At 52.0% G+C, this 16817-nt stretch overlaps 5 protein-coding genes across 6 annotated transcripts; 2 read left to right on the top strand and 3 right to left on the bottom strand.

The window, feature by feature from the left end:
- Positions 1–103: 103 nt before the first annotated feature.
- IUM83_07791 (Histidine phosphatase superfamily, clade-1) lies at positions 104–1219 on the top strand (the record flags this gene model as incomplete). Its single annotated transcript, XM_067932114.1, has 1 exon — positions 104–1219. The coding sequence occupies one exon, from the start codon at positions 104–106 to the stop codon at positions 1217–1219; it is 1116 nt and encodes a 371-aa protein (XP_067786266.1).
- A 294-nt stretch (positions 1220–1513) lies between these two features.
- Positions 1514–2333, bottom strand: IUM83_07792 (serine protease family; the record flags this gene model as incomplete). The annotated part of the gene is made up of 7 exons (XM_067932115.1): positions 1514–1531; positions 1596–1640; positions 1693–1743; positions 1809–1862; positions 1940–2062; positions 2148–2184; positions 2281–2333. The coding sequence occupies 7 exons, from the start codon at positions 2331–2333 to the stop codon at positions 1514–1516; spliced, it is 381 nt and encodes a 126-aa protein (XP_067786265.1).
- Positions 2334–4427: 2094 nt separating this feature from the next.
- On the top strand, positions 4428–11107 carry IUM83_07793 (putative haustorium-specific membrane protein; the record flags this gene model as incomplete). The annotated part of the gene is made up of 11 exons (XM_067932116.1): positions 4428–7260; positions 7871–7937; positions 8025–8195; positions 8274–8448; positions 9009–9278; positions 9355–9614; positions 9681–9847; positions 9968–10086; positions 10152–10811; positions 10885–11033; positions 11092–11107. 11 exons carry the CDS (start codon positions 4428–4430, stop codon positions 11105–11107), a joined length of 4887 nt encoding a protein of 1628 aa, XP_067786264.1.
- Positions 11108–11113: 6 nt separating this feature from the next.
- On the bottom strand, positions 11114–13157 carry IUM83_07794 (uncharacterized protein; the record flags this gene model as incomplete). 2 transcript variants are annotated; one of them, XM_067932118.1, is made up of 7 exons in its annotated part: positions 11114–11311; positions 11376–11509; positions 11589–11713; positions 11808–11946; positions 12015–12147; positions 12231–12994; positions 13064–13157. In XM_067932118.1, 7 exons carry the CDS (start codon positions 13155–13157, stop codon positions 11114–11116), a joined length of 1587 nt encoding a protein of 528 aa, XP_067786272.1. The 2 variants fall into 2 exon arrangements, with proteins under 2 accessions (XP_067786272.1, XP_067786271.1); XM_067932117.1 differs by having other exon boundaries at positions 11376–11512.
- An 81-nt stretch (positions 13158–13238) lies between these two features.
- IUM83_07795 (uncharacterized protein) lies at positions 13239–14621 on the bottom strand (the record flags this gene model as incomplete). Its single annotated transcript, XM_067932119.1, has 3 exons — positions 13239–14282; positions 14349–14447; positions 14520–14621. 3 exons carry the CDS (start codon positions 14619–14621, stop codon positions 13239–13241), a joined length of 1245 nt encoding a protein of 414 aa, XP_067786270.1.
- Between the last annotated feature and the right edge of the window lie 2196 nt (positions 14622–16817).

Consider the following 16817-nt stretch of genomic DNA (forward strand, 5'->3'; position numbering starts at 1 on the left):
AGTATATTGAGTTTGACACACCATTTTAGTTTTCTTTTTGAGGTAGGTTGCCAATCAAGGATATATATTCATTGCAGCTCTTCCTCACCGATACTTCGACCTGATGAACCGCGGCGTGCGCCGTCGCCTGGCGTCTCTGGGCGTGTGGCCCGCGCTGCTGGACGCCGCCGACCACGTCGCGTGGAAGCTGCAGCTCTTCCTCCTGGCGCTGCTGCACCTGCTCTTCTCCAGCGACAAGCACTGGCTGTCCTCCTCCTCCTCCTCTTCGTCCTCTGTCTCAGCCCCCGAGTCGAGCGTCCTGCTGGACCCCTCGGCCGCCGCCCCCGTCGTGACCAAGCGCAGGCGCGTGCTGTTCGTGCGCCACGCCGAGTCCGAGTGGAACGTCGTGTTCAACCGCGGGCTCAACCTGCGCGCGCTCGCCAGTCTGCTTCACGCGGTGGCGCGCGAGTGGCTGCTGCTGCCCTCGGGCGACTCGGTCTTCCTGGACTCGCCGTTGAGCCGGCGCGGCCGCTTCCAGGCGCAGAGTCTGCGCGACCACGTGAGCGAGGCGCCGCTCTGCGCGCTGGCCGGCGGCGGCAGCGACGACCTTGCCACTGCAATAGCAGCAGAGCCCGTTGAGCCCGTGCAGCCGCACCGCCACTCCCCGCCTCAGACGGAGGAGGGCGCGCTGCTGCGCTATCTGTGCTGCCCGCTGCCCGGCAGCGTCGTGGCGGCCTCCAACCTGCGCCGCGCCATCGACACGGCGCGCCTCGCGTCGGCCTCGAGGCTGGAGACGCCCGGCGACAGCATCCACGTGCTGTCGTGTCTGCAGGAGATCGGCCGCAACCTGGACACGCTGGCGCTCAGCCAGCCGCACGCCGCCCACCCGCACGAGGTGCTGGCACAGGCGCCGCGAGGCGAGAAGCGCCACGACGAGCTGCTCAACGTGGCGGAGAGCCATGGCAACAAGGCGGTGCTGGGCACCGGCCGGGACCGCCTGCTGGCGTTCGCGCACTGGGTCTTCCAGCAGCAGAAGGACGTGGTGGTCGTGTACGGCCACTCGCTCTGGTTCCGGGCGTTCTGCCGCGAGTTCTTCCCCAGCGACGTGCAGCACGAGACCAAGGAGGCCAAGATGAGCAACTGTGGCGTGGTGACTTTCATGCTGGAAGAGCACAGCAGAGGCGGAGGCGAAGCTGCGCAGTACAGCATCCAGGCGGAGAGCTTCCAGCACCTTATCTAAGACCGGAAGTGTGCTGAAGACGAAGACAAATTTCCACCGTTGTCCTTCAAGCATAGTTTACTCGAAGTTCATTTTTTTTAAAAGGCCAGAATTGTTTCTTGTGCAGTAGACCACGTGACGAGGAAGCGAGCTACTCTCCTCGTTCTTTCCAGCGCTGCTTTCGTCGGCGCATGGAATCCATGAACCTCGTCCCCAACTGCCACCACTGCAGGGGTCTCTTCATTATTCCAACTCGAATCAAGAGCTGCTGCACGTGATGTGCCACGCACTCGACGACCCCCTGAGCGTTCGGGGTCACAACGTAAACATATCCTGCGATAAGCACGACCGTGAGCAATGTGCACGGAGGACAGCATTCTACTTGTTACGCGCGCACCTGCAACGAGACCAGCACCTTGAGCCAGTATCGGCAGTTTCGGGACTAGAAGGTAGGTGATAACCAACTCGAGCTACGCCGCGTACTTGGTGGGCACCTTAAAGCTGTAGAGCTTCGTGAATGTCGGCGAGTTGACGTTCAAAATCACCTGGCCGACACAATACCCGTCGGCATGTAAACTCGAAATTATTCCTGCACTGACAAACTTCGTACCTTCATAGCGGTCAGCACACTCGAAAAGCCCGTAAAGCATTCCTGCGTTGCTCCCTACCGTGACAAGACGCAGTTCCCACATATAAGCCTCCTTCATCGCACCAGTGTTGCCAAATGCACGTAGGACTTACCCACGATATCACGTGCGCTCCAGCCACAATGAGTGCTTGCGCCAGCAAGATCAAGTAAACCAGTAGCGCGCAAAAGCCGATGCTGCCGAGCCGTCCTTCCAGCTTATATCCTTGCCAAAATTCCTGATTGGAAGGGCAAGCTTACAATGCCAAGAACCGACGAAGCTAATCGTTGACTTCGTGTTCATTCGGTGTGCAGGGGACGTACCGAGTTTGCTCCATAAGCTTTCACACGGAAGGATCCACTACATGTACGCTACGGCTTCTGCCATCGTCGTCATCCATCTAATCAAGCTCAAGGAAACACTCTCTGTTGACGACGCATTAATTAAAAACACCACCTCGTTAGCCCCACACAGTGGCCTTCCACCTCTTTTTCATTGACAAAAGACATTATGACAACTTCTCCGTGTAAGAACACCTCATCCGTCGATAGAGTGCCGATCTCGTTGCAGGAATACCTTCCCACCGCTTCGTGACTTTAGTGATCTTGAAACTGCGCGCTCGAGTCCATCGCATCGGTCGAGCGCCATGTGTTTGCTCGGTGCACTTGCTATTGCTTACTGGTACAGTAAAACGGTAGCGACGTCTTGTGACAAATCTCTCCCCGTGCTGTACTGTACCACTACCATATAGTATAGAACAGGCGGCTGCAAGAACTGTTGCTCAAATAAGACCACACTCTAGAGAAGGTGTTTATGGTACGTTGCATGTTATCATACCTTTTCCCCGCCAAGTTTGGGACTGCATCGCCGATGGTGGCCTTCACAACTTTCTTTACAGCACAGTTCAGGGCACACGGCTCCTTCTCTGCTTAGATGTGTTCGACAGCCCCCTCCATGAGTCACCCCGACAAGAACCCACGTAAGGCCACGGGGCTCTTTGAAGACACCGGCGCTGATATCCTGGCTTAGGACATTAGTACTTGAGTGCACTTAAGTTAATAGAATACAATAATCTGATCCTCTCTCTACCGGAAACTTTCTTTAAAGTAGACTCAATTTGAGCCCCCTGAAGAGCCGTATACATTTACAATTATGCTTAAGGAGCGTATGGATGCACGAACAAGAAGATAGGCAAGATGAGAGGCCAGCGAAAGCGAGGTAATCATCAAGTACAATTTTCGAGACATGCACGCCTACAAATACGTATGTATCGGTAGTACCGATTCGGTACAGCACAGCGCAGGACAAAGGACTCCTTTGTCCTTTTCTGAAAGAAGGACGAGGCTCGCACAGTCGTCGGCTCGCAGTTTGGCCTCATCGAGTGAGCAAGTTGAATTTGAGGATTGACGATGAAAACGATCTTGCGTTCGTGGACCACGGACCACGACCGCAAAAGAAATGGCAACAACAAATAGACATTTTGACGATTGGCAGGTCTTGCTTGTCACCTAAAAGTATACAGATCGTGTCGTACTGTTCACCACACAGCCAGATGTGTCTGCCAATTGGCAAGGACCGAAGTGAACAATATGATAGGTACACTGTTCAGCAAAAGATATTTTGGCACCGCCAATTGGTCGAGTGCTATGATGCAAACTTGTCAATGCAGTGCAAGGCGCCACTTTATAACTTATTATCTGTGATATCAAATGATTATAAAGTATTCAGAGTAAATGGAGAAACTACTGATTCTAGTTAGGTCATGCTTCTCTGAAAACAAGTTGCTTCTACCAGTACAGGAAGAACAAAATCGTCTAATCGTACACTTATCAAAACGCAAGCCCCGCCAAACTCGGATATATCAGGTGGCTCTCTAAGACTCGATGTACTGTAGTGGCTGTTTGACGTTACCGCATAGGACGAGCTCAGAGCATAAACTGATGGGCCATCGATTTCGACCATCGCCGATGAGCAGCCTACAAAGACACCAGTATGTGCGACGGCACCAACCACGAAGCCTTCTGTGCAAACGTTCATCAAAGAGTTTCATGAATTACTTTAAGTGTCGAGTTTCGCAGCACCAACCTTCGGGGTAGTCATATTGCGATGAGAAGTCGTCCATATTTTGGGGAAGAAATATATGTACATGAAGCCTCCATTTTTGCAGCGTTCACCACTGGTGAATCACCAGCCCGAGGATCAGAAAGTGAGGAATTGGCCTGTCGGTGCTTTTGTTTGATTTTGGCGCCGTCACTCCAGCTGGTGGTCGAGAACAACTGACAAGGAACGCAGGATTTCTGGTCGTAAGCAAAGGGAGTCGGTCCGAATCTGGACCAAAACCTAGCAGACCCCATCCTGAATTGGATCATGGCCAAAGCCCAACCTGCTATCCCATCATTACATCGCAGGCTCTTTGCCGTTCGTATGTAGCGCAGCAATACTTGGCAAATGTATGAAAGCTTGCAGCAATATCGAGCTCCGCACTGTAGCGCGAACCAGCATGAGATTTGCCGCCGCATTCTGCATTTTTCCGCCTTCGACGCAAGCCAGTTTGCTACTTCCCGAGTGTCTGGTGCCTGCCTCTGAGATTGGAAATTGCAAACATGGTGCTCCGCGCAGTGAAGGTGCTCGTCCAGGCAGCGCTGCTCGTGCAGGTGCTCCAGGTTACAGGCTCGGTTAACGGCCTCCAAGTGAACGAAAATTTCCAGAACACCCCGCTCAGCGCGCAAGATGCGCCGGGTACCGTGAAAGCGGGTAAAATCCCGTCTTCAGTCAACAATGTCGCCGAGGAAGGCGAGGAACGTGGATTGTGGAGCTGGATCACTGGTAAGAAGTCTAGCTCGACCCCCGCCTCGGACACAGGCGCGTCTTTGGCGACTACCACACCAATTCCGGGTACGGAGTACGTGCGACCGTCCTACAGCAGCATGCTGTCCCAGTTCGGCAGTCTGAAGGGCGAATTTGAAAAAAATGCTGGCAAGAGCTCTACGGCTTCGGCGGGTGCCGACAGTTCGACCGGCGCTGGTAGCGATGCGGCCTCCGGAAGCGAGGCCACAACAAAGAAGCCGCTCACTAAGAAGAAAAAGAAGCCTTTGGTAGCTGCCGCTCCGCCCAGTGATTCGTCGGCAGCATCTGAAAGCGGCTCCGGAAGCGAGGCCGCAACACCGAAGACCAAGAGGCCGGCTAAGAAGACCAGGAAGCCTGTCGTCGCTACTAGCAGCTCCGAGAGTGCATCGGAAGCTGCTTCGGGCAGCGGTGACGTCCTCCCTAAAACAAAGAAGCCTGCTAAGAAGACTAGGAAGCCTGTTGCAGCCGCCAACTCCGAGAGCGCTTCGGAAGAAACCTCTGGCAGTTCGTTGGACGACCTCCTTGGCAGCGATGCGTCCGGCAGTTCGTTGAGCGATTTGCTTGACGATAGCTCGTCAGGAACATCTCTGGCTGACCTGCTTGGCAGCTCTGGTGGATCGGGTAGTAATGACCTGTCCAGTCTTTTGGACTCGTCTGGATCGGGTGGCGGTCTTGGCGGCCTTGGCTCAGGCAGCCTCAGCTTCGCGGATTTCATGAAGGAGTACGGCAGCTTGTTCGGCTCGGGCAGCAGTGCTATCGACCTGTTCGGTGACCCGACCGCTCCCCAGAACAACACGATCGACGATGGTGACATTACACTGAGTCAGCTGTATGGAGGCGCTGAACACGGCAATGCCTTCTCGGACATCAAGAACATCAAGTTCGGACAAATGATCCTTAACGTTACCCTGCGCGGTGAGCGCCGCCTGGACCAGGTCGGCCTGATGGTGTTCACACAGGAAGCAGTCGGTAACCTGGTTCACGGTGGAACTGGTGGTAGCGAGAAGTTCGCTGAGATGGAAATGGGCGACACGATCACTGAGATTGAAATTCACTGGGACAAGAACAAGGGCAAGACGTGCATTTTCTACCTGGCTATCACGACGTCGGCCAAGAAGACTGTGGCCGTCGGTAGCAAGACGGCCAACAGCATCGTGCTTACGCCACCAAAGGGCTTTCAGTTTGCTGGATTCTATGGTCGGGCAAGTAGTAGTGCCGTCTTCTGTCTTGGAGCGATCTGGACGAAATCTGGAGTCACAGACCTCGCAGTCACCGATATTATGGCCGTACCTGCTGGCGGTTCTCCCGATGTCTACAACTATAAAACCACGATCCGAAACTGGGTCGGTCCTCTTGAGACTGCCTCCGACAATGCCTGCTACCAGAAGAGGTTCGGCGTCAGCAGTCAGGGCACGTGTCCATCGGGTTTCAACAAGGACAAGAACAAATGTGTCACCCAGTGCCCCCTAAACTATCCCCTCGACTGTTTGATGGAGTGCATTCCTCAAAACGCTGACTGCACGCAGGAAATCATCTCGAAGGTTGCCTCCGTGGTTGCTGTGGCTCTGAACGCCGCCACCTTGGGTGTCTTCGGTACGCTGGTGTCTGCTTACAAGGCCGCCAACTTCGCTCTTACGTGCGCCATCAACGTTGTCAACGCCGTCAAGTCGATCATCTACTACCTGCGCTACAAGCAGACCACGATTCCGACGACCGATACGGAAAAGCTCATGGACAAGGCCTTCCAGCTCCAGATTGTCATTCTCGACCTGCCCATGGCCATTTCGGCCTGCTTCGGCCTCAAGATTCCGCCCAAGCTCATGTTCTCTGCTACGATTCTTGCTGTTGTGTCTGCTGTCGTCATGATGGCTGTCATGGTTGGTGAGGCCATCTTCGCCTCGTCGGACAACGTGATGCTCATGCTGCGTGAGTCTGGAGTCCTTAACACGACTGCTTTGGACAAAAATACGTTGGATTTGTCCTCGTTCCTTAACTCTAAGAACGGCACGTGCGGCTACGAGATGAGGACCCTGACGAACCGCGTCATGGGCAAGGTGTACGAGGTCCGTAACAACACCCCGAACGCTGCCGCTAACGATGTGCGCGTCGCGGTGAGTGAGTCGTCTATCATCAAGACGGACATTCCGGTGGTCACGAACCACTGCATGGGTCAGATCTGGACCAACAAGACGAGTGCGTCCTCGTACAGCACGCGCAACCTACTGCGCAAGACGCTGGGTGTCATCGTCGACCAAATTGTCGAGGACGGCACGACGGACATGGGCAAGAACGTAGTCAAGAAGGAGAAGGCCCTCGAGTACTCGAACCTGGGTCTGTTCATTCTGTCCGTGTTCGACCCCACGGGTATTGCCTGGATGGCCTCCGAGTTTGTGCAGCCTATCTGTGGTCCCACCGAGTACCTCGGCGAGATTGACGACGGCACTCTGTACGATGCTCTGGGTCTAACCACCGTGGACCAGGCCTTCCTGGGTAGCTACGGTATCTGGAAGAAGAAGGGTGACGGCACTGTGACGCTTCTGTTCGAGAGTGTGGACTCCGAGGACGTGTCTGTGGTGATCAAGTCGGGAGGTGACAAGATTGCCTCAATCAAGGTGAAGGCTGGCGCGAAGGCAACTTGGACATCCACGGTTAAGGAGCTGGGCGATAAGACGCTGTACCTGGACCGCTGGCGTCCGGGTCTCTTTGGACTGCCCGGTTCGGGCGGTGGTTCGCTGTTGATGTGGATTCCGAGCTCGTCCGAGGGCGGTCAGCTTGTTCTGCACTGTCGTCTGAATGTTAGCTAAGCGGATTCATGTCATTTAACGTCGTGAACACTACTCAGAAGCTATGAGTAAGGAGTTCACCAGTTAAACAAAGAATGCATCAAATATCTGTTCCCATTTTGTGAAGTTATGATCGCCTAGATTAGACGTTCTGCTGTAAATAGTGGAGATTTCCTGTGAGGTGCCCACATTGGCTGTCATGGTGCGTGCGGAAGAGGAAGATGAGACCATGCGTACGTGCGGGTGCCATGCTGGTCGACCATGCACATGCGAAATGGGGAAACAGGGTGCATCTATGAAAACTTTCAGGTGTGGTATTTGTGTTAACTGCCGGCTCAACGCACGCGAAGGAACTCGAGCGAGAAGGAGATCTTCTGGCCCACGACGTTGTCTTAAGAGTGCCGAGTACTTCGCAGAGCTGGCATTTGACCGAGTGGTTTTGCGAGAAAACTGTGTTTTTCGGATGCGGAAGCCCGACTGGAAGTACGCATCTTGACAATCCTAAGCCGATCAATGCGTAATCGACTATAATATTGACCGTGTGTAAAACTTTGTCGCGGTGATGCACAGCGTGGACGAGAAGACTCCGATGTACAACAAACTGCACCAAATGCGACTTGCTATGATTCAAACCCGCGCGGTCTCGTTGGCAACGATTGATACTCAGAAGAAGTTGCGCACAAAATATTCCCACGACTTGATAAAAGCGCAAGAAGCGATCAAGAAGTTGGAAGAGATGAAGTATGCACTTTGGTTACGTGACATTTCTGCTGGGAAACTCTTACATTGGTGATATTTGGTGTGTTTTTGACGGTCTAGGATTGAAGCGGCAGCAAATATGAGAAGGGTGACGAAGGAACAGCTACGCGTGGACTCAGACGTTTTTGACACGTTCTCAAAGCAGCTGATCGACGCAGAAACACTTTTACCAGACCTAAAAGCACGGCTGGATAAAGCGACTGCTTCCATCGCCACGGAGCAGTGTGCTATCAAGGTAGGCACTCTCCACACAGCTGAATCGGAAGGTACTAATCAAGCAGTTGTAGATTATCCGAGAGTATGTTCGAGACTTTGCGGCACGAAAGCTTCAGACCACAACTAGAGCGTTTTTTCGCGTTCGCAGGTGGAAAAGCGTTCTCCTTGCCTTTCAAGAAGACGTCCGTTTATCTGCAGTGCTGGCGATTCAAGCTACATGGCGCATGTTCATAGCCAAAAAGCAGCGAGAATTTCTGCTGCAACTATTGCGTGATAAAGTGAAGATGGACGCAGCGAACGTACTTCGGCGATTTTCCCTCAAGGTGATAGAAGCAAGACGCTGGAAGAAAAAGGTATCCACTAAAGAGGCCAAGGCAGCTATTGCAGCGCGAAAGCAAAAGTCATTCGATTCCTTGTTCGAGATTTATGGTCGATTCGTACTTCGAGACGCGCTTACAACGTGGCAATCACACGCTCACGAGGCGAGAATGCGCGTGCTGAGGAAAACGCTGGTTCGGGTGCTTATCTAAACACTGCATTTGAACGCTCATCTTTCTGACGATATCTGTGTGGACGCAGGCTAGTGCAATATTAATCCAGCGGATCTACCGGGGATTCCGCGATCGGATATACTTGAAGCGCTTCAAGATAAGGAGCTCGCTCACTGAACGCGTTGGGGCCCTTGTCGACCAGTTCATCGTGTCGGGGAACTTTTGGGGCTTTATCTTGGAGATCGATGCTGATTATCGACGTTTCATGCATAAAATTGAGGAAGAGGAGGCGGATGCGACGACTTTTTTGTCGACTGTGCTTCGGCAGCGCAAGCTTGACGAAGATCAAATGATGCAGGTACAATATCTAGTCTTTGTTGTGCTTTATCTGCAGTGATGCTTTAATCGATCCATACTCGATCGTGTACGTGCAGGACTGGTTTACTGCGTCAGCGCTAGAAAACCCCCTTGTTAGCGGTATTGACCAGGTTACCAAAGCATACAGTAGTGACGAAGGGAACTCGAGCGGAAGTTCAGTGTCCCAAGCCATGCTTCAGTCAGCTCTTGTCGAAGACCTCGTGGCGTTGAGCCCCAATAAAAGAAAAGGTGACTTGCTTCCGCCAGATTTTCCACCTAAAGTCATTCGACAAGCTATGGCCAAGGGTTTTTCGCTAAGCGACACCATCGCAGTCATGTAGGTTCTTCACTGTGCTGCCTTCGTGTGCATCGTGCTGGAAACTTGACATTGGAATTAATTCAGGCGCGGCCTACAAGCTCAGCGAAAGAATATCGAGGATACCGACTTGGTACTCTCAACGCTTCATAATCGTGCTCCTCTAATGGCGAATCCGTGGACATCAGAACGAGTTCTACGAGAAGCACGAGATCCAAACAAGGTTACCATGGCACCAGCCACGAAAGCTACTTGTAAGACCTCAGCGAAGAAGTCGGTGGTAAAACGGCGAACGAATGCATTCGTCTCGGCGAATCTTTTGGAAAGTATTCCAGGTGGAATGAATGCGCCAATCGCTCGATTGCTGCTTGTAGCCGCGCTAAGATGCTACGATCCAGGCAACCGAGGGGAGAAAGGAAGATATGTCGCCTGCGACGACCGCAACTCGGAGATTTTTCAGTCGTATCTGCGCACAGAGTCTCCACTTGTGAAGGTAGTGCCTTACGACGGCCTAACCAAATGACATTCTCACGATACCTTGCTGTTTCAATTTGGCAGATACGAAGCGAACAGCAAGCTATGGAGGCTACGAAACCATTTCTCAATACTTTACTTGAGAATCGGTGCTACACCGCGTACGACATTTTGTACAATGTTCGGGGTATAGGCGAGCTCGTATCTTGGAATATTCCAGGTCCTCTTGCAAAGAGCATTTACAGTGTCATTCAAGAAATCCACGACCAGAGCACTCGTGTGAGCAAGCGGAACATTGTGAGGGAGGCCCGTGTTAGTGCTGACTTCGAGCGCTTTCTCAACACACGAGTTGTCGAACAAAGCAAAACGCCTGCTCCTGAGGATACACTCATTACAGCTCCCTCAGAGCATATTGAGTCTGCTGCAGAAAATTCATTGAACCAAGTGAAGTATAGACTTGAAACGGAGGTTTTGGGTCTTCCACTTCAAGATGTGTCGATGGCCGCGTCCGAGTTACTGTTCAAGGCAGCCTTCGTGGTTGACGGAGACATCACTACCGAGGAGCCAACAATACCAGAAACATATCAAAGTTTTCTCTTCACTCTTCTGACACTCCAAACTGCAGGAAACATCGAAACGATGAAACAACACATTGCAGCCAGAGTTACTCACGCAAAGGCAATTGCTGACGCTCATTCGGAGATCTTCAAACTGTTTGGCGTTGCAAGTGTCAGTGATCTGTTGGTATGGTGACCAAGCTCATATCCACGTATCTTTTCCACATTCTGATTTTTGTCTTCATTTTTTCCTTGAACAGAAGGATAACCTTGCTCAAGTGCTGATACGAGATCAAGTGCTTCAGCAAAAAGTGGCCGAGTTATTAGAACCATTCGCAACTGTTAACTGGAACTTGCCACTGGAGCTGGACCATCCCATCTTACCAAGTCATCCTCTCAAGTCTTCCAAGTACGCCAGTCTGTCCCCTCTGATTCGCCATGGAAAAAATGTGATTAATTCTTTGGAGGACGTTGAGGATCTGACCGGCTTCAGTTGCAAAGTTCTAACGTCGACCCCAGAGAAGCTTCCAGGATCATTAGATGCGTGAACTCGTTGTCAACTGAGTGTGATCCATGGTCGCCACCGTGGCATTCTTCAATCTTCACTTGAAGCCTTTTGCTAATGCGCATCAGTACTTCCCAGACTGTGCGATCAGTTGTCTTGGTGCGAATCCCTGTTTCATTGTCCTGCGTTACGATTAACAGGTAAGTTACACATCACATCCATAATTCGAGACGATCCTAAACTAACCTTGTCGCGAATATAAAGGAACCTCAGAAGACTCAAGCAGCTTGCAACTAAGTCAGCTTGTAAAACGAGATCACGTTCCGCTGCTTGGCTCAGAGCATCTTCAAGTAACAAGCGGATTGCTGATTTCTTGAACGCTACTTGTGAGAATTAAGACATAGAGTTTAAGATTAGTTTGATAACATGACTCGTCGACGTTTCAAGGCTAGTACGCACGCGATTGCTCGGTTTTGCCGGAGGAAGACCACGCCTGAACTGCATCTCCTCGAACAAAATCAACGAGCACGGCTGCTACGTTTCCGTACGGACACTGCATGATCAGCCCTCGAAGCAACCAAAAGCTAGATATGTTGATAAAGTGATGCGAGACGCAATGCAAAGTCATCGAAATGTTAGTTAATGTGAGAATAGACGTGATTGAAAGTGTTTGCGTACCGATCATTGGTTACGACTTTGGAAACCAGACTTTTCAGGACAGCCAGGGTCGTGGAGCGATCTTTGGGCTCAGGAAACGAAACCATCGCGTTGGTAATTACCTGGATCAAAGGAGACATCCAGTCTCGATTGCGAAAAGCTAGAGTGAGAAGAAAACAATTTGTGAGCATCAAAGTCTGCCACAGGTAACCACTCAAGCGTATGCACCTGTAGCTTGGTCTTGAAACGACTGTGGTTTATCCTTCTGGAAGTTGTTTTTCGTATCAACCGGTAGGGCCAGTTTCCCCGGGGGGCAAAACCCAACTGCCACTCGAAGGAGTTCAAGGCCACGGAAGCGTTCCTGTAGCAGATATACAATGATCAGACCAAGGATCTGATTAAAAAAATAACGCATTATCCTGCACAGGCGACACAATAACGAACCTGGTGGTCTTCGGAGTGAATCATGTAGTGCGAGTACGCGGCAACGTGGAACAGCCACGAATACGGCGACACAACAGCTGGCAGCGCATTCGCTCCACGCTGTTCATTGGTGAGAAGAGCATGCATGAAGTTTCCGATCCCTCGATACGACCACGCCGAGAAAGCGTACTCTTGTCCCGAGGTCAGCAAAAAGTACTGATATTGAGTCAACCCCCACTCTTTCGCCACCTGGTCAGTGATCCACAGCGTATCCTCGACAGTAAATTCGCCTGTCTCGCCCGCCATACCCTCGTCGCCATCCGAGTCCAGCTCAGAGTCTGTCTCCGAGTCGCTGTCATACGAAGGCAGCAACGCTCGGCGACACTGCACCAGCTCCTCTCGGAACCGAAGCGTGGACAGGATCACGTGGAGCTCCACTCCGCACGTCAGAATGTCAGCCACAAGTCGTTCCCTCAAGTCACCGGACTCAGAGAGCCCAGAAAACTTTGCAAAAAGATACAGCAGCGCTGCAACCAGCACTGCTCGTGTGGCCTCCTGCTCGTCTTCCAACGCGTCAACAATTGACAGCGTCGAATGTATCAATGGCTCGATGAATTGGAGACTCAGGTTGATGCCCTCCCTCGTCGAAATTGTCACTTGTCTAGTATCAACCTCTTGCAAGGCATCGTCGTCAATAGTTGACACCATCCCGAACACTTGGCGCAACACGACTGAACACGAATCTTCCAGGAACCTCCAGCGCTTGCGATGAATGTCGTTCAAAGCTGCAAAACTCAGCCAATACGTCACATATTCAGCTATATTTTATGTGGGAAGATAGGCGTGCATCTCACCTTCATGGACCACTACGAATTGAGCCGAAATTCCCTCCACAGACGTCGCAGCTTGCAGTCCCGCGAGCGCATCCAGCAGTTCCTCCTTCCCCATGTCGATTGTAGCTAAAAATTCCTTTTAAGCCAATGGGCACATTGTATGAAGTAGCATAGGAACTGTGCTTTGGGATATTGATTAAGTGAGCTCGACGCGTTGGTCGTCTGAGATGGCTACATTGAAGTGGTGCCTCTTCGTGCGCAACATGAGTCTCCGCGCAGTCTCCAGCTCTCGCTCCAACTCGAGGCGAATGGATCGCCGCATGGTTTCTTCCAGCTCCTGCAGGCGCCTCTGTTTGCACTCCTCGTCTTTCAGCCGGCGATGCTCTTCCAGCGTGAGGTGGCGACCTAGGCGATCGCTCTCGTCGCCTCGTCTCAGCTTGGCGTCTGCTAGACGCCGTTGAAGACCCTCGATGTCCGACTGCAACGTTATCTCGCCTTTTTCGAGCTGTTTGCGTTCTGCTGTCGCCTCTTCTAGTGCTCGCTTCTCGTGTAGCCAGAACTCCTGTGCGCGCTCTTCTGCTGGTCGTAGTGGCGGCCACGACACAGCCATGACACTCGGGTACTCGTCGAACTCGGGGAAATGCAGCAATCGACGCTGCAAGATCCGCTGCCCGAGTGCTCGCTGGAGAACTCGGGCTGAGCGCTCGAGACGCTTCAAGTTGGCCAAGTGGCGGTATGCGCGCGAGTAGTACCGGATCTTAGCCTTCGAGACGGAAATTCGCCACGCTCGCTGGATCATCCGCGCCGACTTATTACGCCGTCGAGAGCGTTGATGTCGATACCATCGCTGTATTCTTACTGCATTTAGTTGAGCTCGAGCTCTTCGTGCCCGGATCAGAGGTAGTAGGAAGTTCCCCACCACAGCGAGACTGAGTTTAGCCTTCTTCTCGACCTGATATCTTTGCCACTTGCGCTGAATCCGAAACGAAGCCTGATGACGAACTGTTTTCCTTCGCCAGCTTCTGTACGAAAGGAAGTCCACTACGAGTCGCTCAGCTCGAGATTGTCGGTATGCTTCTTCCTTCTTGAGCTGACAGTACCGCCTCCAAATGTACTGGATGTAAGCTGCTGCAACGTGCTGCAACTTGCGCTCCATTCGCGAGGCATCTCGCTCTTCTTTCAATACCCGTAATCGCTCTGCTTCAGCGAGCTCATTCTCTAATTGCTCTACCCGATAGGCCTGCAAACCAATAGCCATCAGGTGTCAGCAATAGAAGCATTTTTCTAGCATTTCCAGTATGCAAACCTGTTGCAAAGCTTTGTCGCGGGCCCGAGCTTGCCTCCTCCTGGCGCATTCTACAACTCGTTTTTGCCGGTCGAGCGAGTTATCAGAGAAGAAGCGATCCTACTCGATATCACCAACGAAACACACGTCAGGTGACCGACCGCAGCATTCGATTCCAATTCAAACACTAACCGCGATAGTCGCCGCGAAAGTATACTGTCGAAGATGCTGCTGCGAGCTGGATTGCCGATGCAGCAGCTGTGTCGCCGTAGCTTGGAACTCACTGCTACTCATCGCTCCGATGACCCATTCGCAGCAACCACGAGTGATTGTTGTTGGCTCCAAGCAGAGAGGTTTTGCCCCAAAAAAATAGTTTGTTGCGGTTTCAACCTCTCGCTGGAGAGTCTCGTGTGGCAAATATTGTACGATGCTCCGTGCGTTGGGAGCGGGAGTAGCTTCATGTCGACGCTGATCAGTGATGGAGCCACCCCACCGCAAATCAACAGCGAGGATCCATCTCTGCCTCGAAGAATTAACATCCGTCGACCCAGCAGTGCCCGGGCCAGCTTCATGCAGCAAAAACTCCAGACAGCGTTGTCCCAGGCGGAAAAGACGGCAGCGGAGCTGTCCCAAAGCTCGAACCTTGGACAACCGTAGGTTCCTCTAATCAGAAGCAGTCTGTCTTTTTAATCTTGAACTCATACCCTTCATCTTGACGTGTCAACAGTGAAGATTCCCGTGTTCAGGGTGACTTCCAAGTGGATCGGAGTATCGCTCGCTATCGCAGTGCCGCTAGCGTGGTTTCATATACGGATCCGGCGACGGCATTCTCATACTCGACGAGTTTTATGCCTGGAGTTCATTTCTACACTTTTCTTGCAGCAAAAGAAGCTGCTCCTGCCAGAACTGCGAGAGGCCTTTCGAGTCACAGCAGCAGTACGTCTGGCATCAACAATGTATCTGGTTCAGGTGATAATAGCTCCAAGTTCACGGCGAGAAAGCAAAACCTAGCGCTGAAGCTGAATGTACCAGATACGATTTTGTACGGCGAAACGGGGCGAGCCGTGTGGATTTACACCGACAAGGACGGCTACGTTCAACGGTTGACAGAATTTAGTGACAAGCAAGTGCTAGACAAGTTTGCAGACGGCACGCCGGCAATCGCGGATGAGCAATATCTCGTGGTTTACAAAGAGCCCATAACTACCATGACAAACCAGCAAAACAGCACTGGCGTTCAAGTCTCACCGGTATTCAACTCGCAAGGCAATCAACTACGGCTACTTAATCTCGGCGAAGTCAAAACACTATTGAACGGTGTGATGGCCATGCACAAGTCTTTCGCACTCCAGCAGTTTGTCAAGTGCAATGGATCTAAAGCATTCGTTCAGCGGGCAGTTTACGAGGCTGGTAAGCCACCACACGCGTGGATGATCAGCAATATCGAGCCATTTCGAGATCCTAGCGCACCGTTATCTCCATCTCCAGGCAATACTGGGCCACAGACCTCTCCGCGCCCGGGGATGATCAGATTAAGTAGTTCGTCCACGATTGCTACTGCTGGACCTGATGGCCCTGCGGGTATTCCGCTTGTCAGTCGTCTCTGCACGAGTATTCAAACGGACAAAGCTTGCACATTCGTCAAACTCACAGAACGTGGCTGTGCTGCCATCTCCGAGCTAAATTTGCGAGTAAGTCGCTGTCTCTGCGACCTGCGTCATACACATCTAACTTGCTCGCTGCTTACAGATAGTTCGGTATATCGAGCAGCGCTTACGAATTGCACTCCAAACGTTCGTGGCTGACTTCGTCAAAGATGCTGCTGGGGAGTGGTGGCTGCTCCAGGTGAAGGCATTCCAGGTGCAGAACAAAGTCCATCCTGGCCGAGTGTTTTCGCTGCCTCTAAAGTTGAGAATGACGTATTTGAATTATCGTGACACGGTGATCCTTGATGAAGAGGACGATGAAAACTTTGATACTGATGATCGACGCAACAAAGCTCGACAGCGTCTCCACCGACGAGCTATTGTTCCTTTATCACAACGAAATATCCACAAATTGGTTCAATGCAAGTGTTGTCTCGCAGCTTATAGGAGCAGTGAACTTTCGTTCAAGATGACGCTGAAAATGATCAACGACATGCTGCTGCGTATCCGTTCTCGTCTTCCCCCTGAGAAGACACTACCTTTTCTCTCGGCCGCATTCGCACGAGAGCTTCCGGAGTCGGCGGTTGCGTACGAGTCTTGGAGTGTCTGTAGCTATTGCTACGCTATCTACGAGCGTGACCAACAATTGCAGCGTATTGAGACGAAGTTCTCGGCGGCATTGGGGTTGCCGAACACTAAAACTATGGCAGACGGGTTGAGTCGAGTTCAAGATCCCAGCTACGCACTGGACCCAACTGTAAGCACTTCTGTTATACCAGCGCAGCTCACACTATGCCGCTTGATATTAGTGATAAACGCCATTTACGATATCCCCCCAGAGCTT

Source organism: Phytophthora cinnamomi (genome assembly GCF_018691715.1).
Source record: "Phytophthora cinnamomi strain GKB4 chromosome Unknown Contig68, whole genome shotgun sequence".
Lineage (NCBI taxonomy): Eukaryota > Oomycota > Peronosporomycetes > Peronosporales > Peronosporaceae > Phytophthora > Phytophthora cinnamomi.